This window comes from Capra hircus, chromosome 7, assembly GCF_001704415.2.
Source record: "Capra hircus breed San Clemente chromosome 7, ASM170441v1, whole genome shotgun sequence".
Classification (NCBI taxonomy): domain Eukaryota; kingdom Metazoa; phylum Chordata; class Mammalia; order Artiodactyla; family Bovidae; genus Capra; species Capra hircus.
The window spans coordinates 39,780,060-39,807,717 of NC_030814.1; the positions used below are offsets into that span (position 1 = coordinate 39,780,060).

The following is a 27,658-nucleotide window of genomic DNA, read 5'->3' on the forward strand; positions in this document are numbered from 1 at the left end:
TTTTATTTGAGATTGTAAAAACAGGAAAAAAAGTCACATGAGATTGCCTCATTTATTTGAGCAGTCCTCTCTAGTACCCCACCCCCCCACCCCCTGCTCTTTATCCCACTGCTTTTCTCTTTAGTGTGATTTGGTTACCTGTTTCTGGCTCTTTAGAGCTTTTTCAAAACTGGATTAGCAGCAGTGTAATAGCAGTAACCCTTTAATTACTGGAGTAATTTTCTTTGCTTGTTTTGAACCCCAGCATTTATAGGCAGCTGCTATAAAAACCAAGTGTGACTTTTTTCCTGCTTTTACAAGTTCAGGGAACTTACAGTAAAGGTTATAGGACTTTGAACCCAATTTTTCCCTTAAAAAAAGGAAAGGTCAGAGCTGAGGTAGACTTTGCTTCCATTTAAACAAACACAGAAACCAGTATCAGTGCTAAAGGAATACTTTCAAGATTCTGTCATTCACCTGGGAAGAATAAATAAATCCTGTTTATGTAGTTTTGATTTCATGGTAATCTTGTTTTTGGCCTTACATTTTCTTGACTGAGTCAGTAGTAAAATTGTGAAAACAGGAGGAAATCAAAGGAAAGACCTTGCTGTCTTGGGCAGTTTCCTATTCCAGTCATTAGTCATGTGTCCTCTGTAATTCTGTGTGTGTGTGTAATTTCTCATTTACCAGGCTATATTGAGAGACTCATAAAACTGCCTCTTTGCCATGTAGCAGGCTTAATGATTATTCTTAAGTAGTCTAAGGCACAAGGATGAAAGGTGGCCAATCCCCAGAAATTTTAAAAACTTAAATTTCTTAAGGGATATTTCTTTAGGGAAATTACTCTGAATTTGATTGTTTGATGCCTCCAGAAATTACATTTTCTAAATGTAGAGCTTGTGTTTACAGTTTTAGCTAGATAGAGAGGTGGTCTTCCCAAGTGGCACTAGTGGTAAAGAACTCACCTGCCAATGCAGGAGACATGAGAGATGAGACTTCAATCCTTGGGTCAGGAAGATCCCCTGGAGGAGGGCATGGCAACCCACTCCAGTATTTTTGCCTGGAGAATTCCATGGACAGAGGAGGCTGGTAGGCTACAGTCCACAGGGTCGCAAAAGAGTCAGAGGGGACTGAAGTGACTTAGCATGCAAAGATGTCTCAGAATTGGGGGTTTACCTTTAAGCTTACCAATGCCAAAGGCTTGAATTTCCAAGGAGGGCCTCCAACACAGATCTAGGTGGAAGGACCTTAATTTCTTTTGTAACAGGCAGAAGTTGAGACTTAACAATTTCAAGATGATTCAATCTAGTGGCAACATTTTATCCACTACTGAGTGTGTGATCTTCTGTGCCTATAGGCACTGCCAACCTCAAAGTGATTGTCTAGGAACTAACCAAAGAGGAAGGAACGATGTAGGGCTTTTTTTTTTTTTTTTTTTTTGGAAGGGGCTGAGGGCGAGGGAATTTGTTGAGAGTCATTGAGGCTAGGAAGTAGATAAAGCCCAGAAGACCAGAAACATTCTTGATTCATTCTTGGTACAAACAATGTGTTTCAGGCTTTTTTCTGTGGGTAAATTGAGAACAGTTCCTGCCCCACAAGGTATGTTAACATTTGTCAGTTCTAGTGATTTTGACAGAACAAATGGATTTCCTAATCTTGGGAAGTGTGATGGTACGTTAATTTGTTTTTAACCTTAGACTAAAAGACAGGACATACACGTACCATTTAATTACATACAACAGTAAAATTCTTTGAACAAGTTCTTTAAACCAGAGTTGGAATTCTTAAAGATACTCAATGCATGGTTCCAATTCACTTATTCATATATCCACTCACTTATTCAATAGAAGTTTTATTGGGCGCCTGTTCTGCGCTAGGCAGTGCTGAGCCATCACAGATACGGTCTCTGACGCCAAGGAGTTGACAGTCTAGACCAGTCAGTAGGGAGTTAAAAAAAAAAATCTGGCCTCTTTGCTACTGCGGTTGCATCGGGTTAAGGATCTGCCTCTCCAATTCTCCCACGTGGTCCTGGCAGGTAAGTGTGGGTGTGAGCGCGTGTGGCTCCTGGTGTTTTGGGAGTGTGAGAGCGCACGTGTGTCAGAATGGTGCGTGTCACAGTGCGCGTGCAGATGTCGGCATGGCACGCGTCTCCATAGCGGCGGGAGCCTGGCTGTGTAGGCTGCGGGAGGCGTGTGTCTCCCACCCGTGTTCCGGAGGCGGCGCGGGTACCACCCGGCGGCGCGATTGTGAGTGAGCGCGAGGGCGCGCACACGCGCGCCCGTACGGGGGAGGGGCGCGCCGCGCTGGCAGCGCCACGCGCAGGCGCAGAGCACTGAAGCCTGGCTGCTGCCGCCGCAGAGCGCCGGGGGCGGGAGGAGTGAACGAAGAAGGCCATGGCTGCCGCTGGCTGCTAAGGAGCTCGGCCCGCGAGCGCCTGCCGCCGCGGACGATGGTGACCACACGGGTCGGGCTGCTGCCGCCTCCGCTGCCGCCGCCTCCCAAGACGCAGCATCCAAGGCCCGGCGCGGAGAAGCCGCCGCTGTGAGCCGCGCCGTCCCGGCCCCTGCTGCCGCCGCCCGAGAAGAGCGGGAGGGCAGGCGAGCGAGAGAGCCGGGGAGTTGCGGAGCCCTTCTGTCCGCCGGCGGCGCCTCCCCGTGGGGAGGGAGGCCGCAGCCTGAGGTGAACGAGCCGTCCGCCCGGGTCGGCCCCTTCTTCTCCCGGCGCCCTCGCCCGCATCCTGCATCCTCTCTTCTCCCCCTCCCCCGTCCCTCTTCACTCCCTTCCTCCATCCCGTCGTCCGCTCCGTCCTCTTCTCCCCTTTCGCCCCTTTCCCCGTTCGCCTCGTTCCTCTTCTCCCATCCTCGTCCCCACTTCACCCGCAGCACCCCCTCCTTCCCAGCCGCCAGCCCCTCCCTCGGCCCTCCTGGCCCCCGCTTCGGCTCTTCTCCGGCTCTGTCCTCCCCTCCCGGGTCCCCGCTCAGAGCCCCCTTTCCCAGCTCCCGGGCCTTGCCCGGCCCCTCTCCAACCCCACCCTCCCGGAGAGAGCCCTCGTCTCCCCAGCATTCCTAAGATGCCCTTGCTCTGAGCGCTGCCCCGTCGCCTCCCAGGACCCCATTTAGGGCCTTTTCCGAGCCCCTTCTGAGCTGCCGTTTTCCAGCTGCTCCTTTCTAGCTCCTTTCCAGCTCCTTTCCTCCAGTTCCCACTTTCCAACTTTCAGTCTTTTGCGTCTTTGTCCACTTGGCTCAAGAGGTTCCCTCCCTTGCTTATTTCACCCTCCTCTTCTTTGCTTTACGCAGCCCCAAACTCAGCTTCCCCCCTTTCATTCGGTTTGAGGTGGTTTTGGGGTGCAGAAAGGCCTGCCAAGTCATTCTTCAAATAGGGACCCATTTGCACTATATCATGTCTGTCAGCCCCCCCTTTTTTTTTTACTGTATGAGCGGTCCTCATCCTTTCCTTTTTGTTCCCATCGCTGCTACTCTCGTTTGACAGGCCTTCTGCATCCCTCTCCACTTTTGCTTTTCACAACCAAGGATCCCAAGACCCTTGCCCGCCCTTTGGGAATAGATCCCCTTTCTGTTCGGGGATGAAGAACTTCGCCTGCGTCTTCCTTCAGAATCTTTTTGGTGCGTGGCGCGGCGGAGCCAGCATCCTTGGCCAGAGGGGAGGGGAGCTCCCTGGCACGGGCCTCTTTCCTGGCAGAGTTTTTGTGGACGTAATCCCCTAGCCCCGCGGCGGCATTGGCCTCGCTGCTGCTGCTGCGCTGCTTGCTTTGCAGCGAGCTGGGCTGGGGTTACTATAGTTCAAACGCGGCTGAGATCAGCAGGCGTGGGGGGCGGGGGAGGCGGTTCGGGGAGAGAGGAAGGGGGCTCTGCTGTGAGAAGGCATCAAACATTAATGGATGGCTTTGCATCCCAGTCTGCAGTAAACAGGAAACTAGTTTGAAAGGAAAGGAGAGGGACTTTTAAAATACGGACTGTGCAGTTCTGGTGAATCTTGAATCCTGCCCAAAGGATGAGCTGTCGGTGCTGCAGTCGTGACCCAGGCTGAGCGCCCAATGGCAGAGATAGCAGTTTTCTGTTTCCTCTGTCTGGCTGCTTAAGTTGAAAGATGGCCCTTGTATTCAGAGTGGATTCCCAGAGTGGATGTTTGCCGATTTGGAGATGACCAGAAACCTCAGAATCGCTAGTAGTTATTTGTACATACACAAAGTTCGCTAGCAATGAGTGGGAGTGGGAAGGATCAGCTATATTTAAAACGTGTGCCAATGCTTATGTAAGAAGTGCGTTCTTCTCCGCGGTATCTGAGTTTTTGGCTGAGTTTACTTAAGATTTTAGGCTTTAGCTCTGCCCTCAACGTTTTCAGGGCTTACCATCCTAACATCCGGACAGCCAGAAAATGTCTTTCATATTAAGATTGGCTTTAGCTGATGGTAGAATTTTTTTTCCCCCCAAATTGGATTGAACAGAGAAAGGAGACTCATGATGAATGATAGTTTTTTGTTTTTCTCCTTATGCCGAGGAGGAAAGGTGTAAAAACTTTTGGAGTTATCTAATATTGTACTGAATAATTTTAAATCAGGTTATAAGGCGTTCTTATTTTTGTTTTTTCTAGGAGATGTGAATTCTCTTCCCTTTTTGGGTAAGAACATTTTCATTTCTTATTTTTTAGCATAATTCTTCAGCTGATGAGAAGAGCTCTGACGTTAAAAACTTATATTTTTCATATTGTTGATGATTTGTTTGATTTCTTCATATTCAAAACTAAAATCTAGTATTTTCTGAAAAATGTAGAGTGAGGTCCCCAGTGTATCCTAAACCACAAAAGTGAATGATGAATTGTGCAGCTTTATGCTGGTACAGGACATTCTTGTGTTCCTAGGTAGCAATTTGCTGCTTCCAAGCCTAGCAATGTCATTTAATGAAATCCTGTGGTCCTGTTTTTGGTTAGCTTTTGTTAAGCCTTTCTTTTTCTGTTACTGGAAAGGGATGGATTTTTTTTTATAAAGCTGTTTCACTGTAAATCATCTTTGAGTCACATTTAGTTTTCATTGCTTTCAGAGACAATTTGTTGGAATGTTACTTTCTCAGTTCTGTCCACATTTCAAGGAGGAAATTTAAAAATCTTGCACAGAAGGCAAAATGTACATAACTGAACAAGGCAGGGAGTATCTTATATATTTGGCTTTAGAGTGTTAAGCCTTTGAATTTTCTTTGCCTTCAGCTCTTCTGTTTATTTTTGAGGATTAGTTGATATTGTTTGGTTTTGGGGAGAATTTTGAGCTTATTCTGACTTAGAATATGCTCCCTAGCTCTGTTTAACAAATCTTAGAAAAAGATAAATTAGGATTGAACCAAACATCTTAGAGGTATAGCAGTCTCTTCACCCCAGGAGAGAAGGCTCCATTTTTATTTATTTCATGTTTTTAATTTAGTCTTTTAGCAGATGTGAGTGATTTGGCACACGTGAGTAATTTCAGGTTTCAGCAAATAAAATATATTTCAACATTTTGTTTAGCTGTTAGTTTAGTGTGTGGAGCTCGAGTGTAGTGTATGGTATTTATTTGTAATGGTCACACCCTATCATGTGGCATTTCTGTGAAGAATGATCCACAATGGTTCCCACCCACCCCCCCCCCCCCCGCCTTTTTCTTTCCATAGCTCTTGTTGGTAGCATTTTAGATTCAGCTTTCTGTATATTAAATTTGTTTCCTCCACGTCCCTATACATGGCCAGCTTGCCAAAGACTTACTGAAATGTCACTCACATACAGAAATAATTGAAACATTTAGTAAGCAATATATTTGTTGTTAAAGGGGATATTTCATTCCATCCAGGCAGTAGAGTTTAGGTGTCTGTCTTGGATGTTCTTCTGTTATCAGTAGGTTTAGGGACCCGATTTTCTTTTTATTTTTGTTCCGTTTGTGTTCTGTTCTTGTCCCATTTGTGTTCTGTTCTTGTCTGTTTGTGAAATAGTGGTAATTTAAGGGGAAGCATATACCATTCTGCTAATGGCCTTCTTTTGCAATAGAGATATGGTCCTTTGGAAGAATTAGGGAGTTTTTTTCCATTAGCATTTCGGATCTTGATTTCTGACGTAGGATTGGTTATTTTGTGTAGTGTTTTTTCTTTAGCTCTTCAAGAGCTACAATAAATAGTGAAACTGGGCACATTTAAAAACAAGAAAACATTAAAAACATACGAAGGCTCTAAGTCAGATGAATATGGACCGCAAATATTAACTCAGTAATTGTCCCCTTTTTTGTTACTTACAAAAGCAATATTGATTCATATTGGAATATAGAATATGGAAAGATAGTTACTCTTCCATTACTGAATAAAGTCTGTCAGTGATATTTTTGTCTTGGTACAGACCATGGTAATTTTCACACGTGACTGGTGGTTTGTGAGAAAAAAAAAAAAATCTATCATTTGTGTACTTTGAAATGAACTCCCAAGAGTGCACTGAGTTACCAGGTTGACCACCACAGTAAATAGTTACTTCCTGTGTATTTCCTGAAGTTATCTAGATAGCCTAGGCACATTATATTACACTTTTCCTAGTAATATATGAGTATACTGAAACATTTGTCAAACAGAAAAAGATAGAGGGGAATAAAAATCACCCCAGGGCCACTGTTGAAAGGATGTTAATGTGAATATTTCCTAGAATTTTTTTTTTCTTAATAATATCACAAGCTTTGAGAAATGTAGGTTCCTAAATGGTATAATTTGTAATAAATGTTGATTCAAGATTTTATTTTTCAGTGCTTTGTTTCCCCTCCCTTAGGACACAGCTATTTGGTTATGATTCTCCGACAATACTCTGTTTAAAAATTTTTTTTTCTTGAAGTAGAGTTGATTTATAATGTGTTAGTTTCAGGTGTACGGCACTGTGAATCAGTTATATGTAAATTCTTTTTTTTTTTTTAGATTTTTTTTTCCCCATATAGGCTGTTAGAGAATATTGAGAATCTAGAGTTCTCTGCGCTGTGCAGTAAGTCCATATTAGTTACCTGTTTTATAAGTGGCAGTGTGTCAGTCCCAATCTCCCAGTTTATCCCTCCCCTCCGTTTCTTATGTATGAAAATTCTTAAAGTAGTCTTGTTCATTTAAAGTAATCAGAATTACAGTATTTATTTATAAAAAAAGTTAATTTTGCATTATTGGTAGGACATACATAACATTTGAGTAGTGGGAATGATATATAATAAATCAGTTTAGTGATGGAAAAACTTGTGTTAATGGTGTGCCAAACTGAGCAGCACTTCCCCCCCAACTATCTGAGCTGGGAAGCTATGAAAATTAGAGGGTGAAATGGAAATACTGACAAATATTTAACCATAGCATAGCAATCTGTCACTATAATTTTCTTTGGAAATAAATGTTTTCATTTGTCCTGTAATGTCTGAAATTACTGCCAAAGCTAGAAGTGTATTTTGCTTTCTCAGCAAAGTTCTTAAAAGGATATTGTCAGAGCCAACAATCTAGAATTATCCTTACTCCTAAAATTATCCTTTACCACTTTACTTCTGTCTTTTTTTCTGTAATTCCTTGGATTAATTTGCAGCTCTATCATATAAAGCAGTATTACACTAAGTTGTCCTTTATATAGTAGATTGTCTGGCAGATGCTTCATTTCCTTCCTTCCTTTTTTTTTTTTTTAAAGCCCCCCATTCACCACTGCTAATCAACAGCTAAGCAAAGACAGAGGCTGCAGACTCACAGTGCCTGACTTCTTCCATGTGCCAGTATGTCTGTGTGTCACAGGGAAGAATTTGATGAGCTTTTTCCTACCTTGAAAGTAGATGGTGGGAATTTCAGACTAAGAGGGGTTTTTTTTTTTTCCTTCAAGAGTTATTTATTTATTTATTGGGCTCTGTTGGATCTTTGTTGCTATGTGCATGATTTCTCTAGTTGCAGTGCATAGGTTCTCATTGTGACAGCTTCTGTTGTTGCAGAGCTCAGGCTTAGTTGCCCCATGGCATGTGGGATCTTCCTGGACCAGGGATCGAACTGGTGTCCCCTGCATTGCAAGGTGGACTCTTAACCACTGGACCACCAAGGAAGCCCTAAAAGTTAATGATATGATAAAAGTTAATTTTAATGATACAAGGAAACAGTATTGCAAATCATGTTGCCTTTACCTGTATCTTGAGTTCTCTGCATTGTATCTGTATCATGTAAATTGAGTACTTCAGTTCTGATTTTAAGTAGTAAAAAACATGAGAGGCTGTGAGATGCTGTATACTCAATGTGCAGTCATTATATTTTTATTAAATAACTTAGGCTTTTTCATGTAATAACTTTAAAATTGGCTCTTTTTAAAAAAGGCTGCATAACTCTCAAGGAATTTTATAGGAATGAATTTTCCTTCTCAAGATAATTGGACAAAGGCTACCGTATCCTTATAGGCTGTTTTGTTAAGTGCCTAGATTTGGAATTAGAAGCTTTTTAAAAAACAAATTTTGAGGCCCGAACATTTCCTCAGAGCCTTAAAGTTGAGCAGACCCAAGAGAGTCCATGTGAAAACATGGAAAGCTTTTTCCGTAAATATCTGGAAGTAGTAGATGCGTCTAAGGAGCTTTTTACATTATAACAGTTTTTGTAGTGTGTGCTCCATTAGATAAAAGGATATCTAAAACCTATTTGAGGTGACTTACTCCTTTATATTGTATCTCCTGAATTTTAGGTCTGCTCCAAGAAAAACCATGGCTGCAAAGGAGAAACTGGAGGCAGTGTTAAATGTGGCCCTGCGGGTGCCAAGCATCATGCTGTTGGATGTCCTGTACAGATGGGATGTCAGCTCCTTCTTCCAGCAGATCCAAAGAAGTAGCCTCAATAACAACCCTCTTTTCCAGTACAAGTATTTGGCTCTCAATATGCATTATGTAGGTACGTGTCTACATCCTGTTTCCTAAGCTTTTAGTGAGTATTCTGATTTATGTCTTTGTGTACTCTTTAATTTGGGTAAAATCATGTCCTTTTACATTGAAGTGACAGTGATACAGTTGTTGATGAATGTCTGTGCATCATGTTTATAGTCTTATTTGTCTCACAATTGCATGTGAATTATTAGAGGTAGAGGAAAATAGAGTTGGATTTATTTTGCTGAGAAATAAACTTTGAACCCTGGAAAGCAGAAGAAAACATTTGTTTTTATTTATTTTTTGCTTCTGGTTTATTAGATGTAATTGATATGTACAAAAGAAAACATGTATTAGAGTTTAATACAGTAGACTTAAACAATGGGAAATAACCTTTCCAGACATTTGCTGTGCTGTGCTTATTCATGTCCGACTCATTTAGTGACCCCATGGACTGTAGCCTGCCACGCTTCTCTGTCCATGGAATTTTCCAGGCAGAAATACTGGGCTGGGTTGCCATTTCCTACTCCAGGGGATCTTCCTGACCCAGGGATCAAACCTGTGTCTCTTGCGTCTCCTGCACTGGCAGTGGATTCTTTACCACTGCGGCACCTGGGAAGCTCTTTCCAGACATTTGGCCTGTTAAACTTGTCATTAATTTGGGTTTTGGTAGTAAGTCAGAATGTAAGGTTTTTTTAGATTATTTACTTATTTTTGGTCACGCTTGGTCTTTGCTGCTGCATTCAGACTTTCTCTAGTTGCACTGAGCAGTGGCTTCTCTGCTTGGGGCCACAGGCTCTAGGTGCAGGGGCTTCAGTCATTGTGGCTTGTAGGCCTTAGAGCTTGGGCTCAGTAGTCGTGGCTCATGAGCTTAATTGCTCCTAAGTATGTGGAATCTTCCTAGACCAGGGATCGAACCTGTGTCTCCTGCTTTGGCAGGCAGATTCTTATCTATTGTAGTACCAGGGAAGTCCAGAAAGTGAGCAACATTCTTTATTCTTCCAAAACATTAATATCATTTGAAGGTATAGTATTCGTTTCAGTTAAATGAAATGTGGAAGATTATATCATAATGTTTATTTAAAAATGCTTGAAATATATAATATAATTTTTTTTGAATCAGTGGTAGAAATAATGTGAAGAGATTTAAGAAATTAAAGTCAAAATATACAGGCAGGGGACTTCCCTGGAGGTCCAGTTGTTAAAATATTGTAGTTTCACTGCAGAGGGCATGGGTTTGATCCCTGGTCTGGGAAGATCCCATATGCTGTGGAGTACAGCCAGAAATTAAAAAATTAGGAAGCAGATAAAGTCCATCTAGAATAAAAGTCATGATTCTTAATTTTTAGGTTAATTTTTGTTTTATATGTAGTAATAGCGATAGTATAATTTCATTTAACATCAGTAACTCAAGATGTGGCTTAAATGATGTGCTGCAGTGGTTTTATTAACGTTTTTGTTATTAGAATTGCTTATCAACAAATATATCTTTTTAAAAAAATTTTGAAGTTTGTCTTTTATGAAATTGTTAAGGGTTGCCCTGTCTCTGAGATTTATTTATTTATTTATTTTTTGAGATTTATTTTTTATCTATAAAAGAACTTTCTAGGTTTCAAAGCTTAGCCCTGAGAACCCCTTATAGCTCTGAGAGATTACCAAGTAAGCCATTGTGGGAAGGAGTATGGTACAGTAGAAAAGACTGCACTAGAGACAGAACATCTGAGTACAGTAGACTTCTCTCTCTCAGTTGGCACTACCTTGGAAAGCCTCTGAAATGAGAAGGTTCTTTCATGCTGCAAAATACTAATTCTCAGCCCTTTGTTAAAGGTTTGTATGTTAGTCAGTTTATGGAAAATAATTCCAGTCTGTTGTGGAAGAACAATTGGGTACTTGGTTTAGATATTTCGCTTAATCCAGCAAAAGTAGTTTGTTCTGTGGTCTTAAAAATGTATTTACCACATATATTATTTCTGAATATATTGAAGTATGTATTATAAAAACAGCTACCTAATAACAGGGCAACCCACTCCAGTACTCTTGCCTAGAAAATACCATGGACGGAGGAGCCTGGTGCGCGGCAGTCCATGGGGTCGCTAAGAGTTGGACGTGACTGAGCGACTCCACTTTCACTTTTTACTTTCATGCATTGGAGAAGGAAATGGCAACCCACTCCAGTGTTCTTGCCTGGAGAATCCCAGGGATGGGGGAGCCTGGTGGGCTGCCGTCTATGGGGTCGCACAGAGTCAGATACGACTGAAGCGACTTAGCAGCAGCAGCAGCAATAACAAAAACATTCATTTTAGAAGTAGTATGGGTTCTGGTACAGTTGCAGTTTGTACTCTTTGGCTTTGGGAACTCAGTTGAGCCTTCTTAAATACACTTATTATATGCTATGGTAGAGTAAGCTCAGTGATTGCACAAGTAGATATTTTCAGCTTGAACAGATTTTTGGTTACAGTAACCTCTCTGTCAGAGCATTATGTAGTGTTCATGTAATGTTCCAATTTACAGAATTTCACCCTTAAATGGATTTTAGAAATTGTAATTTATGTTCAAAAACCAAAAAGCATAAAAAGTATACAGTGAAAAGTGCCTTCCTCTTGTCTCTGTTCCTCATCTACTGAGTTCTCACTTTGAGTCTCAACAAGTAGCTGTTTTTATTTTCTTGTGCATAATTCTGGAGATATTTTATGTATGTATAAGTAAATATAAAGATATATTGATATATAAATGATAAAAATATAAATATCTTTCCTCTTTTTTAGTACAGATGATAACATAGTACATTACTCTTTTGAACCTTTTGTTTATTTTAACTTAATGATGTATCATAGAGCCATGTTATTTTTAGATATTCACTGTTTTTTCATGCTGACACATTCTGATCTGCCAGATCTTAAGATTCTGATGAACTGTTGAGGCCTCACTTTCTTCCCCAGCCCTCCAGTTCTGTTTCATGGGGGCATAGTACTCTTGTATGTCTACCATACAAGACATGAATTTATTTATGTCTTGAATTTATTGCATGAATTACTTCAGTGGAGGACATTTTAGATAGCTTCTGCCTTCTACTGTTTCATTCAGTGTTGTACTAAATAATTTTGTATAGCTGTCATTTCAACAGGTACAAAGATAGCCATGGATGAGTTATTAGAAGTGATTCTGATGGGTTAAAGAATATATATCCATTGGGACTATTGATTGATACTGCTCTCTACAGACTATTTTGTTCCTACATAAGCAGTTGTTGACGCTTCCTGAAATCCTGCATTTCCTCATCAAAACAGTGTTATCCAGCTTTAATATTTGGCTGCTCAGTGGGTTTCTCTGATGGTTCGGCAGGTAAAGAGTCCGCCTGCAATGCAGGAGACACAGGAGACGTGGGTTTCAACCCTGGGTTGGGAAGAGATCCCCTGGATGAGGAAAATGGCAACCCACTCCAGTATTCTTGCCTGAAAAGTCCCATGGACAAAGGAGCCTGGTGGGCTACAGTCCAAAGGGTTGCAGAGTCGGACATGACTGAACTAGTAAACATGACATGGCATGTAGGTGAAAAATGGTTATTTTTAAATGTAGTTTTAGTTTGTGTTTCTCTTATGAATGAGATTGAATTTATTCATGTGTTTAAAAAATTTATAATTTCCTCCTTTGAGAGTTGTCAGTACTTGTCCCTTGCTCACTTTTCTATGGGACTGTTAGCTTTTTCTTACTAGTTGGTGGGGTTTGATATATGTTAGGGAAATAAGCCCTGTGTGATGAGTTGGAATTTCTTCCAATTTCAGTTCTCTTGATTTTGCTAAAGATATTTTTGACACTCAAAATTTGTTTTTAATGTGATTGAATTTATCACTTTTTCTTTCATGTATCCTTAGGACTTTTAATCAATTGAAAAAGCCTTCTCTGTTCTTAAGTTTATAAAGATGTATATCATGTTTTATTGCATTCTTTTTGTTGTTGCATTTTTGCATTTAAATCTTTGCTGCATTTAGAATTTGCATTTACAGGGTGTCTTATTCCATTTCTGAACTTTATTTCTATTCATTTCTTATTATTGAGGATTTAGATTTTATTTTACTGTCTGATAGAGTTAGTCTCTTTTTCTTTATTTCCCTCTCTGAGTTTTTTTTGGTTGTTGTTGTTAGTTTTCTACGTGAACTTCCCAGTTATTTAATCTTCCAAACACAGCCCTGTTGACCTGTTTGCTGAGATTGCTCATTATTAAAAGTTAAGTTAGCATAAAGAGAGAGCTTAAGGGTGCTAACTCTTTAGGAATGTTTTAAAATTTTCTTTATATAGCCCTTAGACTTTATTTTTCAGTTCATTCCTAATTTTTTTTTTTTTTTACTGTTGTGAGTTTTTTTCCCCTTTATATCCTCTAATTGTTATTAAGAGCTTAAAAATCAAGGTGGAGAGTGTTAATAATTGTGTTAATGGAGTATAATTGTACCTTTGAAATCAGAAGCTTTCCAGTGCGGGTCCTGTCTGAGGACAGCAGAGAGTAACTATCCAGATGTTAATTATAGAACTGTTTGCAGGGTGTAGGATATATAAAGGAGAAAAGAGATAATATTGAAAAGGGGAATAGGGCCATTTGTGAAAAGCCTGAATGCAAATGTTAGATATTGTGCTTAACTTGATAGATGGTGGTGGGTCAGTAAGGGATTTAGAGCAGGTGAGCTGCATCTTGGTTAGTCAGTGTTGAATAGGCTAGGATAGTGGATTGGGGAGGGGAGAAACTGGAAGATAGAAGACCATTTAGGACTTTTGGCGGCAGGTCATGAGATCCAGAGCTAGCATGGGCTTGTAGCAGTTGCAAAGAAAAGAGTGCATATGAGAATAGTTCTGTTGTAGCTAGGATCACTAAAATCATTAGTGACCTAAAAGGTAAAACTCAAACTTCATTTATATCCCTGTTTTGTACACCTTTCCATGTTTGTGAAACTGTTAACCACAATCTCCTTCTGAAAAATCTTTCTAAATTCTTCTAGATTATTAATCATTCATTCTGTGTCTTTTGCTGTATCTTTGGATTCCTTCTTTAGCGTTGATATTCCTAGGATTTGTGTTTAATTTTCATATTTTGTTGTTGGGGTGGTTTCACATAGTTTTGGCTACAAATCTCTATCTCCGCTTTTCACTGCTTTTGACCACTTCAGTCTCCATTATGGGTCCTCCTCTTTGATGGCATGGTATCCAGTTCATACCTCCACCATGGTACTTACTGTACTACATTCTAAGGGTCCATAAGCCTAGCTGTCTTCCCAACTAGATAGTTAGCTCCCTTAAGGTAGGAATTATCTGAGTATTATCAGTACCTAACTAGTGCCTGGTGATGAATAAATGATTTCTAACTATCATTAGCTATCTCAACCTAAATATTTTATAAGCACCTCAACTTATCACTTATCTCATCACCTTTACTTAACCTCAGGCCTCTACCCCCTTATGTATTTCCTGTCTTCGTAGCAAAGCCACCCTTTCAGTTACCCATGCTGGAGACATCAGAACCATCTTCACTTCCCAGTAGATTACCATTAAGACCTATTTAAGTATCAGTTCAGTTCAGTTCAGTCGCTCAGTCGTGTCTGACTCTTTGCGACCCCATAAATGGCCCTGCCAACTTCACATCCAAAGCAACTATTTTATTCCATGTCCTCATTTTTTTTTCTCTCCACTACTAAAATAACCCTTTAAATAGCAGAAATTCTTGTATTTCGTTAGGAAGGTTCACCAATGTTATTTTAAGCAGATCATTATTTCTAAATGCTGGTAGTCTTGCTTTTTAAAATTACTGTTGAGTTAGCTTTATCATAGGGAGGGCAGAGGATGAGATGGTTGGATGGCGTCACTGACTCAGTGGACACGAGTTTGAGCAAACTCCTAGAGATAGTGAAGGACAGGGAAGCCTGGCATGGTGCAGTTCATGAGATTGCAGAGTCAGACACGACTTAGCAAATGAACAACAAAGCTTCCTCATTACCAATTTAGTTTGGTTTGGTTCAGTTAATCCTATAGTCTGAATAATGATGCATATTTGCATCAGCAGTTTTGTATTTTTCAACTAATTAGATGATGTTTACAGTTGACCCTTGAACTCTGTAGATTTAGAAGGCTGACTGTAAAGTTACACTCAGGTTTTATACCATGAGGAGGGCTTCGTGCTCCTGATCCCTGCATTGTTTGAGGATCAGCTGTTTATTGTAGTTCAGATGATTTTAGTCATACAGCTCTTAATACATCAGCATAAGTATTCATAATCTCTCAAAAATCTTCTTGTGCAATGTATTTTATCACACTTATTTTTTCACTGGAATGTGAAAATGGGCATATAGGTGAACTGTAGGGTTTTTGTTACCATTTTGTTTTTCTTTTTCTTTTTCTTACCTCACCTATGTGGTATTTAAAGGATCTGAGAACATAAGCCCAGGCTAAACTTAATTATTGTTCTTCAGTCACCCAGTCATGTCCGACTCTTTGCAACCCCATGGACTGCAGCACACCAGGCCTCCCTATCCCTCACCATCTCCTGGAGTTTACCCAAGTTCATGTTCATTGCATCGTGATGCCGTCCAGCCATCTCATCCTAAGTTAGTTAGAGTTAGTCACTCAGTCATGTCCGACTCTTTGTGACCCCATGGGGTGTAGCCTGCAAGATTCCTCTATCCATGGTATTCTATAGGCAAGAATACTGGAGTGGGTAGTCATGCCCTTCTCCAGGGAAATCTTCCCGACCCAGAAACCAAACCCAGGTCTCCTGCACTGCAGGTGGTTTCTTTACTGTCTGAGCCACCAGCTCTGTCAGCAGCATCTCCCAGTACCCTCCTAATCCTCTTTCTACTTACACCACAATCTGGTCTGGTCTACAGTTTCCTGTCTCCTGAAAATTTCCTTTCTACTTCTGTGGCTTTCAGACCTGCTGTTGCTGTTCTCTTAGAATGTTTCTCCTTTCTCTTAGCCTGGTAAAGATCCATTTACCCTTTGAGTTCCAGGTCAAACAATCACCTAACCATAGCTCTTTTAATTTTTGTTTATGAAACTACCAAGGATGTATCACACTTTGTCCTTGTTTGTTTTTTCATGAGACTGATTTCTTTATTTTTTCTTCTTGGATTTTCCATGGCCACCAGTGCATCTGGATCATACTTTACACATACTAATGTTGATTGACTGAATGACTGAATAATTGAAAGAATGAAATGAATATGTTCAGTCTAGGGAATTTGGCAGCTGATTTTATGAGATACACAGGAGAAGGGAAAGATAAGGATATCTGGAAAGGAAAATGATAGTTTATTAAACATCAGATAATCTAAGGAAACGTTTCATGCAATAAGTAGACTGATTAGAAAATCCTTCAGCCACAAACAGTGAAAATGCTTGCTAAATATAATAAACATCCTTTTAAATACTTCTTAAGTCCTATGAGAAAGAGATTAACAAAATTAATTGGAGGAAATTATTTTACAAAATGAAAAGCAAATAGAAATATATATCTCTGGCTTCCCGTGGATGATTCTTAAAGTTAGGATGTGTGGAAAATATGTAGTGCCTAGCACAGCTCCTGTTTCTTAAACTTAGGCATGATCGATTCAGCATGAGGGACACATTAGGTGCTAAGAAGGGATGTCTGTGCCCTAATGAAGACTCATTCATGAGAGGACAGTAAGCCAGGGCCAGATTTTTGCAAGATGTTTAACATAACACTGAGAGGTTAAAGTGTTAGTTGCTCAGTTGTGTCTAACTGTTTGTGATGCTATGGACTTAGCTCGTCAGGCTCCTCTGTCCTTGGAATTCTCCAGGTAAGAATACTGGAGTGGGTAGCTTATTCCCTTTTCCAGGGGACCTTCCCAACCCAGGGATCGAACCTGGTCTCCTGCATTGCAGGCAGATTCTTTAAAACTTATGAAAGTTTTAGAGCGGGAGTTGTCTAAATGAAAGTGATGGTTTTGAGAATATTACCCTGGTAACAAAGCACAGGATGGATGAGGAGAGGAAGAGACTGAAAGATAAATAGCAGTCAGCATATATTATTGTATTACAAAAAGGGTTAGGTAGGGGCATAGGGACTGGAAAGGAGGGGTAACAGATGAGAGACTCAGTGGGACTGGGTAATCACAGGTGACCCAGGTTTGAGTCAGAGTGAATGGAGGGGGAGGTGAGCCAGCCTGTTGAGGGAGGAGGACCGGAGCTCAGTTTATACTCCTGTATGGGAGTATTTAAGTGGACTCTATCTCAGACATCATGAGCTATAATTGTCTACTTAGAATAGGAAATGATTTTTATGCTTATGTAGTAGGTTCTCAAAACTACTGTTATATCATCTAGAATGGTATATTTGAAGCAGGAAAATAGACTCTCTGAGTTAGATACTTACATAAAGAGTAAAAGTTATTCAGAAACTAGATTTCCTATGTTCCCTTGAGAAGGGTGAAAAGAAAATAGAGGGGAGAATTTATTTAGAGGGTAAATGGAAGTCCATGACACAGAGCCAAAGAGTAATAGATTTGAGGGTAGTTGTTGCTTCAGGTGCTGGGGCAAGGATTTAAATAGGAGTCTTAGATTTGACTTAAATTTGAGTCTTAGATTTGACTCCTATTTAGTAGGTAATTGTTAACTTCCAAGTTTCTTTAGAGAAAGCAAACAAGTGTTTGTAGAGGATCTAAGATTGTAAAGGGTAAAGAGGGAATAATAGAAATTAGAGGCTTTGGTACAGATAGTTTATAACATTTGTCACTGGAATGAAAGAAAGGTAATAGGAAAAGGAGAAATGGGTGTGGTGATGAGTTTTTCTTTACGACTGGGGAGAAGAGTCCTGCACGTTCTTTGAGGGATGAGGATGGTGTCAGAGGAATGATTGAAGGCATAGAACATAGAGAGTCTTTTGGAGTTGGAGAAATAAGACCTGAGTCACACCGCAGATGCGGTGGTAGAGGGACAGTAAGACCCCCTGTTCCTCCTCTGGGGCTAAACACTGAGGCAGCTGGTGGAGAAGAAACAAGGAGACAAGGAAAGGGAGTTGATGAGGAGAATCCTGTTGTACTTTTGTGTGATATATTCAATTTTAAAGTAGAGAAACCTTACAAAGGAAGTGAAAAATGCTTTATATTTTCCATAGAAAAATCCAAGTGGTTTTACTATGCTAAGCTTGCTTTGGTAGTGAAGTAAAAAACATCAAAGTTGTTGAAACCTAATTGGAAAGCAATTTACTTCAAGCTCCTTTTATTAGTGTAATTAACTAGAAGACTAAATTAGAATCGAATTTTATTTATATCTCTCTTCACTTCTACTACAGGTTATATCTTGAGTGTTGTGCTACTAACCTTGCCCAGGCAGCATCTGGTTCAGCTTTATCTATATTTTTTGACGGCCCTGCTCCTCTATGCTGGACATCAAATCTCCAGGTAAGAAGGTGACCCATTTTTGAAATCTATGACTAAATTTAAAGTTTTCCTTTACCAGTAACATACTTTTCATGAACACTGTTAGGAAGGTGAGGCTTTGATGAAGTGAAAGTGAAAGTGAAGTTGCTCAGTCGTGTCCGACTCTTTGCGACCCCGTGGACTGTAGCCCGCCAGGCTCCTCTGTCCATGGGATTCTCCAGGCAAGAATACTGGAGTGGGTTGCCATTTCCTTCTCCAGGGGATCTTCCCGACCCAGGGATCAAACCCAGGTCTCCTGCATTGCAGGCAGACGCTTTATCCTCTGAGCCACCAGGGAAGCCACCGGTATCCCAAACATTTTTTTTTAACTGATACTTGTTTTCTAAATAAATATCATACAGGATTAGTAGCTGGGGTTGTGTCTCAGATTTTATTTCTGCTTTTACAAATGGTCTTACTGTGAAATGGACCATAAGGGTCCATTTTACAAAAATACCCATGAGCTTTTCTATATAACCTGAGAAAAGAAATTTCCAAAGACAGGCTGCAGGAACTATAGCAATTATGGATTTCATTGCTTTCATTATTTTAGGAAGTTACTTTATGATGCCTGAGAATCAGTGTAAGGTGCGACCTTGTATATAATCGATGATTGATTTAAATTATTTCATGAGGTTAATTTTATAGGTCAGAACGTCTATTTGTCTTGGTCTGCTCGTCCTAAATTTGAAGACTAGTCTGCCGAAAGAATATGAGCTTCCAATCTTGAAACAATAATAATAAATTACAAGTATACCATAAATGTAATGGGGTATACTAAATTTTGTGGGTATAATATTTCTTTTGTTTTGATTAAAATGTATAACTGTAACAAAGTGTTCTCCCAGTTATAAGAAGAGTGGCAATTACTTTACATATATAACAGGATGTAATTTTCTAGAGGTTTGAAACACAGATTTTGGTGTAGGCTTGAAATTTAATCTTAGAAATAGCATTTTTATATTACTGAAACTGATTGGTTGACTTTTTAAAAACCTTTTTCCCCCCATGATTATAAAATTACACTCATTGCTGTAGGCAGTTAATACAGAAAATTTAAAGGCAGTAGCAATCACCTGAAATTATATCACCATGTGACAAACCTGTTAGAATTCTGTTATTTTCTTCCAGTTTTTTAATAACCTCCAGTTTTCACCACTTCAGCGGATACAAAAGAGTGAAAATTACTAACAGTCACCAACTCTTGGTCCCTTTTGTTGAAGCAAGACCTCCATCTTCCTTATTTCATCTAGTTATGTCTTGAAGGCCCCAGAAACTCAGTCTTCTCACCTCCTTCTCCTGTTCCTATCTGGTTGATTCCCTGGTCAGAATGGTACTTGGAGGTGGGGAGGTCTGCTGCTATCCTTGCCCAGGCAATATCCTTGAATGTCAGAATTTCAAAATACAGAGCTGCAAGAGTGGTGCTGCACTTCTGTAATTGTCTCTGTTTCAGATCCAGCTCTTCACTCTAAAGTGGAGACCCTGACTTTTCTGGTTTTGTATCACGCAAATATTGTCCCTATGCACTTAGCCTCCTTCACAGGAACAACGTAAGCCTTTTCCCTTAGCATCTTTCTCCATTGAACCTAGGCTAGGAGTCCAAGAGCCAGTATTAACTCACACAAGAGGATCGGTCCTTCCCATTCCCTGGACCATTCCACTAGCCCCAGACCGTGACAGAATTTATTCCTATGGTCTTACCTAGACACTTCTGAATCTCAGCTCAAGCTTAAGGTGAAGACACTTCCCTATCTTCATTTATACATTTTTAAAGAAAAATGATATGTATGGGGTATAATGCAGTAGTTAAGAGTGTAGGCTCCTGAGTCACCACTTTAGTGTGTAAATAAGTTCCTGGGCACCTAAGAATGCCATTTGGAAAAGTGGATGAGAATTGGATAGATTCAGATCCTCTGTTTCTTATTTACTGTTCTGTAACCTTAGTGTCATTTATCAGAAAGATTCATCTCAGTTTCTTCACCTGTAAAATGCTAATAGTATTTTAAGGAGCTGTTATAAGGATTTATTATGATTAAACATGTTAAACTCAGCACAGTTTCTGACATGTTGTAAGGGCTCAGTGGATTTTAACTTACTGTATTATGTCTCATTTTTATTATGCAGCAATGTTTTGTAAGCATTTTCCTGTGTTGTTAATCTTTAAAAAATGTTTTTTTCATGGAAGAGTATTTCATGCTGTAGCTGTGTTAACGATAGCTTTTTAGAGTTGATAGGATTTTGATGATCAGTCAAAGAAATCTCAAAGTTGAAGGCAGAGCTATTAAAATTAATTTTATTTGTTACTATAATTTGGGTGGAAAAGCAATGAACCTGCTCTTTCCCTTTATGGTTTTTTGGTTTCTGTGTGGTTCAGTGATGGCTGAAACCATGTAGCTGTAATTTCATCTGCAGGATCATCATCCAGGCTTTTCTAGAGAGGTCAAAATTCTGTCACGTAGGGTTAAAGGGGGCCCTGCAGTGTCAGAGATTAAGAAGAGCCTTTCTCTAACCATTCTTCTTCAGCAGTTTTGACTTACTACTTTTAGTTTATGGGAATATTTTTACCAGTATTTAAAGTTTATTTTCATTATCAGAACGTTTGTATCTATTTTAAACAGTAAAAGGAATTGTAACAAAATTTTACAGTGTACAAAAACATTTCTTATTTTTTTATGTTGTTTTGATCCTTACTGTAATCCTTTGAGATTTACAGGTGAAAGAACTGAGATGTGCAAACAGCTAGGAGGGGATGATCCCAGACTTTAACTTGAATCCAAGTTTTTGATTTTTAGTTCAATTTTCAGGAGAGGGCATGGTTAATGGAAAGAAAATTAGTTTTAGCTTTAGTAGGGTATGAAATAGTTTCCCTACTTAGGAAATATGTTACCATGGTTAGTTATTTCTTTGAAACTATCAAGTAAGACAGTGCCTATCTGATGGAGTTGGTTTTGATATTAAACTAACAAATTTCAAGTTGTGGCATATTTTAGTGTTTTTCTTTCTAGTGTAATTTATACTATATTGTACTATCTCAAAAAGGTTAGCAAAGATATGTTAATTCTTGAATCATTAATAAAATGTCAACGTTTAATAAATATTGAGTCTTGGCCAATCTCATAGAGTCTTAAGGCTGAATTTTTTAGTTTTAAAAAGCTTAATAGTTCATATTTCATGTGGCAGCTTCATAAAAAAGTATCTTTAAAGAAAATGACTTTATTAAGATATAATTCATATACCTATTTAAAGTATACAGCTCAGTGGTTTTGAATACATTCAGAGAACTGTGTAAAGCATCACCACAGTTGGTTTTAGAACATTTTCATAACTCCAGAAAGAAGCTCTGTACCCATCAGCAGTCACTCCCAATTTCCTACCACCCCCTCCCCGCAGCCGTAGGCACATCAGTTTTCTGTCTTTACGGGTTGGCCCATTCTGGACATTTCATGTACATTGAATTGTACAGTATGTGGTCCTTTATACCTAACTTCTTTCACTTAGCATGTTTTCAAGGCTCATCCATGCTGTAGCCTGTGTCAGGACTTCATTTTTCTGTAGTAATCATATTTTGTGGTATGGAAATTTTGTTTATCCATTCATCCATTGATGGACATTTGAGTTGTTTCTGCCTTGTTGCCTGTTAGAATACCACTGTGAACATTCATGGGAGGAGTTATAGGGAGGAGTGCTGCTTATACATTGGATTGGGATTGCTGGATCATATAATGTTTAAACTTTTGAGGAACTACTAGACTGCTGTCTAAGGTGGCTGCACTATTATATTTCTACCAGCAGGGTATGAGGGTTCCAGTTTCTCCACATCCTTGCTGATACTTGTTGATCTCTGTCATTTTCAGTGTAGCCATCATAGTAAGTGTGGAGTGGGATTTCATTGTGGTTTTGATTTGCATTTCACTGATGGCTAATGATGTTGAGCATATTTCATATGTTCATTAACCCTTTGTGAATTTTCCTTGGAGAGATGTTTATTCAGGTTCTTTACCCATTATTTGATTGGTTGTCTTTTTTAAAAAAAATTGAGTTGTAGGAATTCTTTATGTATTCTAGGTAGAAGTCCCTTATCACTTACATGATTTATAGATATTTTTCATATCACTCTAGTCTAGTTATATCAAAGCAGAGTATAGTATGGTCCTGAGAAGGGAAGTCAATACTTGGATATTTTAAATAATTCATTTGATACTTCAAAAATTGGCTGTAGAAAAAGACATTTGCAAATATTAATTCCTTAAACAGAAAATTTCGTACCCTTGAAAAGCTAGGTCTCTCTTTTCTTTAATTCATATGCAGGCATACCTTGTTTTGTTAGGCTTCCCTTTGTTGTGATTTGCAGATACTGCGTTTTTCACAGATTGAAGGTTTGTGGCAACCTTGTATCAACCAAATCCATCCTGTCATGTTTCTAACAGGGCTTGCTCACTCCCTGTCCTAGTCAGGTTTTGGAAATTCTTGCAATATTTCAAACTTTTTTCATTGTTACTGTATTTGTTATGGTGATCTACGATCAGTGATTTTTGATGTTACTATTGTCATTGTTTTTGGGGGCATCACAAACTGCACCTATATAACATGGCAAACTTAACAAAGGCTGTGTGTGTACTAACTGCTCCACTGACTGGCTGTCCCACATCTCTCTCCTGCTCCTTGGGTCTCCCTATTTCCTGCAACACACTAATATTGAAATTAGACCAATTAATAACCATGCAGGAAGTGTTCAAGTGAAGAATCATGTCTCTTGTTTTAAATAAAAAGCTAGAAATGATTTACAGAGAAGGGAATGGCACCCCACTCCAGTACTCTTGCCTGGAAAATCCCATGGACGGAGGAGCCTGGTAGGCTGCAGTCCATGGGGTCGCTAAGTCGAACACGACTGAGCAACTTCACTTTCACTTTTCACTTTCATGCATTGGAGAAGGAAATGGCAACCCACTCCAGTGTTCTTGCCTGGAGAATCCCAGGGACGGGGGAGCCTGGTGGGCTGCCGTCTATGGGGTTGCACAGAGTTGGACACGACCGAAGCGGCTTAGCAGCAGCAGCAGCAGAAACGATTTAACTTAATGAAGAAGGCATGTTGAAAGCTGAGATTGGCTGAGTGTTAGGCCACTTGTGCCAAACACTTAGCCCAGTTGTGAATATGGTGGAAAAGTTCTTGAAGGAAGTTAAAGTACTACTTCAGTGAACACAAGAATGATAAGAAAGCTGAACAGCTTTATTGCTGATGTGGAGAAAGTTTTAGTGATCTGGATAGAAGATCAAATCAGCTACAGCATTCCCTTAAACCAGGGCCAGAGCAAGGCCCTGATTCTTTTTAATTCCATGAAGGCTGAGAGAGGTGAGGAAGCTGCCTAAGAGAAGTTTGAAGCTAGCAGAGGTTGTTTCATGAGCTTTAAGGAAAGAAGCTGTCTTCATCACATAAAGGTACAAGGTACCGCAGGACGAGCTGATGTAGAAGCTGCAGCAGGTTATCTAGATGGTCTAGCTAAGGTCATTAATGAAGGTGGCTACACTGAAGAATGGATGCTTTTGAACTGTGGTGTTGGAGAAGACTCTTGAGAGTCCTTTGGACAGCAAGGAGATCCAACCAGTCCATCCTAAAGGAAATCAGTCCTGAATATTCATTGGAAGGACTGATGGTGAAGCTGAAACTCCAATACTTTGGCCACCTGATGGAGGAAATGACTCATTTAAAAAGACCCTGATGCTGGGAATGATTGAAGGCGAGAGGAGAAGGGGATGACAGAGTATGAGATGGTTGGATGGCATCATCGACTCAACGGACATGAGCTTAAGTAAGCTCTGGGAGTTGGTGATGGACAGGGAAGCCTGATGTGCTGCAGTCCTTGGGGTCACAAAGAGTCAGACTCAACTAGCAACTGAACTGAACACTAAAGAACAGATTTTCAGTATGGACAAAACAGTGTTCTGTTGGCAGAAAATGGACTTTGTACCTAGAGAAGAGAAGTCAGTGCCAGGCTTCAAAGCTTCAAAGGACAGGCTGACTCTGTTTGGGGCTAATGCAGCTGGTGACTTGTTGAAGCTAGTGCTCTAGCTGTTATGAAAATCCTAAGACCTTAAGAATTATGCTAAGCTCTACTCTACCTGTATGCTGTAAATGAACAACAAAACCTGGATGACACCATAACTGTTTACAACATGGTTTGTTGAATATTTTAACCTCACTGTTGAGACTTACTTCTCAGGAAAAATGATTTCTTTCAAAATATTACTGCTCATTGACAATGCATTTGGTTGTCCAAGAGCTCTGTCAGATGTATAACAAATTTGAATGTTTTCATGCCTGCTAATACAATATCATTTCTGCAACCCTAGATCAAGGAGTAATTTTGATTTTGATTTTCAAGTGTTATCATTTAAGAAATATATCTCATAAGGCTATAGCTGCTGTAGATAGTGAGTCCCCTGACAGATCTGGGCAAAGTAAATTGAAAACCTTTTGGGAAAGATTCACCATTCTAGATACCATTAAGAACATCTGTGATTCATGGGAAGAAGTCAAAATAGCAATACTAGCAAGAGCCCGGAGGGTGATTCTAACCCTCACGGATGAGTTTGAGGGGCTCAAGTCTTCTGTGGAGGGAGTCACTACAAATGGGGTGGGAACAGCAAGAGAGCTAGAGGTGGAGCCTGAAGGAGTGGCTGAGTTGCTGCAGCACCACAACAGAAACTTTCTAGCAGATGAGAAGCTGCTTCCTATGGATGAACAAAGAAAGTGGTTTTTTGAGATAGAATCTACTGTTGGTGAAGATGCTGTGAAAAGTGTTGAAATGACAACAAAGGATTTAGAATATTATAGATTACATAAACTTAACTGATAAAGCTCTGACAGAGTTTGAAAGAATTGACTGTAATTTTGAAAGAAGTTCTATCAGTAAAATGCTTTCAAACAGCATTGAATGCTATGGAGAAATCCTTCAGGAAAGGAAGATTCACTCAGTGTGGCACACTTCTTTGTCACCTTAAGACATTGCCAGTCACCCCAGCCTTGAGCAACCACCAGTGTGATCAGTTAGCAGCTGTCAACATTGAGTCAAAACCCTCGATCAGCAAAAAGATTTCTTTTTTGGCCATGCAGTGTGTCATGTTGAATCCTAGTTCTCTGCCAGGGATCCACCCTGCTCTGGAAGTGAAGAGTCTTAACTACTGGACTGCCAGGGAAGTCGCAGCAAAAAGATTATGCCTTTCTGAAGGCTCATATGATGGTAAGCATTTTTAAAATTAAGGTATGTACATATATTTTAGACATAAGGCTATTGCACTCTTAGACTACAGTGTAGTGTAACATAACTTTTATATGCAGCAAGAAACCCCAAAATTCATGTGATTCACTTTGTTGTGGTATCCACTTTATTGTGGTAGTCTGGAACTGAATGCACAGTATCTATAAGGTATGTCTTTAATTCACACAATGAAGCTGATTCTTCTTAAGTGTTTAGAATATGTCTATAAAATGGTTATAACCTGTATAATACTGATTATATGTGGAATCTAAAAAATTGTACAAGTAAACGTATTTGCAAAGGAAAAATAGTCACAGATGTAGAAAACCAACATGATTACCAAGAGGGGAAGGTGTGTGGGGGATAGAATTGGGAGATTGGGACTCACATATATACACTACCTTGTATAAAATGGATAATTTATGAAAACCTACTGAATAGCACAGGGAATGCTACTGAGTGCTCTGTGGTTACCTAAATGGGAAGGGACTCTAAGAGAGAGTGTATATGTATATATATATATATATGTATGTATGTATGTATAACTGATTCACTTTGCTGTACAGCAGAAACTAACATAACAGTGTAAAATAACTACATTCTAATAAAAATTAATAAAAGACAAAATGGATGTAACTTTCACTTCAGAAAAATTAAACTTTAGAAAATCCCATGGGCTCAGTTAGTATAAAATTTAATATTACTATTCAAATTGAACTTATTAGAATTTGATAAATGTCGGGTTCTTTAATTCTTAAAATTCTAAACTATGCTTTTCATTTTGAGTAGTCTAAGGCAGGGGTCCCCAGCTTCCAGGCTGTGGACCAGTACCTCCTGTCAGATTAGCGGCAGTGTTAAATTAGAAATACAACACACAATAAATGTAATGTGCTTGAATCATCCTGAAATCATCACCCTACCCCTGGTCCATGGAAAAATTGTCTTCCATAAAATCAGTCTCTGGTGTCAAAAAGGTTGCGGACCGCTTTCTGAGGAATATATTTTCCAGTACCAATCCTATTTTAAAATTGAGACTCTCCAGCACTATTGTGGAAAAAGAGAAACTTTACAAACTGATATGATGATTCCTGTGAGGATGTTTTGATGGTTTACCTCCACAGTTAAGTGTGTTTTTCTAAAACTTTTAAAACTTCATTATTTTTAAATTCCTTGTTTCATTGTTAGGTTTATGAACCAGTGCATCAATTTTGTATGTGCATGACTTTAAGAACCTGTTGGATTCAAACAATAAAAGTTTACTTACTCTCTTTCATCCTTGTCTTCAGTGTATCAGTTCAGTTCAATTCAGTTCAGTCACTCAGTCGTGTCTGACTCTTTGCAACCCCATGAATTGCAGCACACCAGGCCTCCCTGTCCATCACCAATTCCCGGAGTTCACTCAGACTCACGTCCATCGAGTCCGTGATGCCATCCCGCCATCTCATCCTCTGTCGTCCCCTTCTCCTTCCAGTGAGTCAGCTCTTCACATGAGGTGGCCAAAGTACTGGAGTTTCAGCTTTAGCATCATTCCTTCCAAAGAAATCCCAGGGCTGATCTCCTTCAGAATGGACTGGTTGGATCTCCTTGCAGTTCAAGGGACTCTCGAGAGTCTTCTCCAGCACCACAGTTCAAAAGCATCAATTCTTCGGTGCTCAGCTTTCTTCACTGATTTCAAATGTAAAACTTTCCCAGAAGTTACTTATATGTCTCATACAGATAACTAGCCCTCCATTTTAGGAAAGCTTGTGTCATTCAAAGCTACAGATGAGGGTTTCTTTGTATTGGACCTGTTAGCATGTTGGGCTGGGTAATTTGTTGTGAGGCAGTCATGTGCATTACAGGATGTTGTCAATACTGTGTCTCTGCTCACAGATTGCAGAGCACCCCTTCCCCACAATTGTAAAACCAGAAAACTGTCCCTAATTGCCAAATGTTACGACCTGGGGAATACAATTTTTCCAGCTGACAACTACTGCTGTTAGATAACAGAACTGAAAAGTGAAGTTTTTCACTATACATTTAACTTTTACTTTTGAAAGGAATACAATTGACCCATTTCAATGTGTGATATGTTTTCTTCTTTTGGACATTATCAGATCCAGGCACTAAATATTTAGCAGGTAGTCAGAAGGTGAAGAAAG

The 27,658-nt window shown here is 39.7% G+C and overlaps 1 protein-coding gene across 3 annotated transcripts in view; it reads left to right on the forward strand.

Annotated features, from left to right (window-relative positions):
• RNF145 (ring finger protein 145) overlaps positions 2,320-27,658 on the forward strand; it is a 63,824-nt gene continuing 38,485 nt past the window's right edge. The window contains exons 1-5 of one of the 3 annotated variants that reach the window (XM_018050097.1): positions 2,320-2,658; positions 4,591-4,617; positions 6,909-6,972; positions 8,668-8,870; positions 18,135-18,243. In XM_018050097.1, coding sequence (XP_017905586.1) covers positions 8,687-8,870; positions 18,135-18,243 — 293 coding nt within the window. In that variant the 5' untranslated portion in view covers positions 2,320-2,658; positions 4,591-4,617; positions 6,909-6,972; positions 8,668-8,686. The remainder of the gene's footprint in view (positions 2,659-4,590; positions 4,618-6,908; positions 6,973-8,667; positions 8,871-18,134; positions 18,244-27,658) is intronic. The other 2 variants (XM_018050095.1, XM_018050096.1) reach the window with 2 other exon arrangements.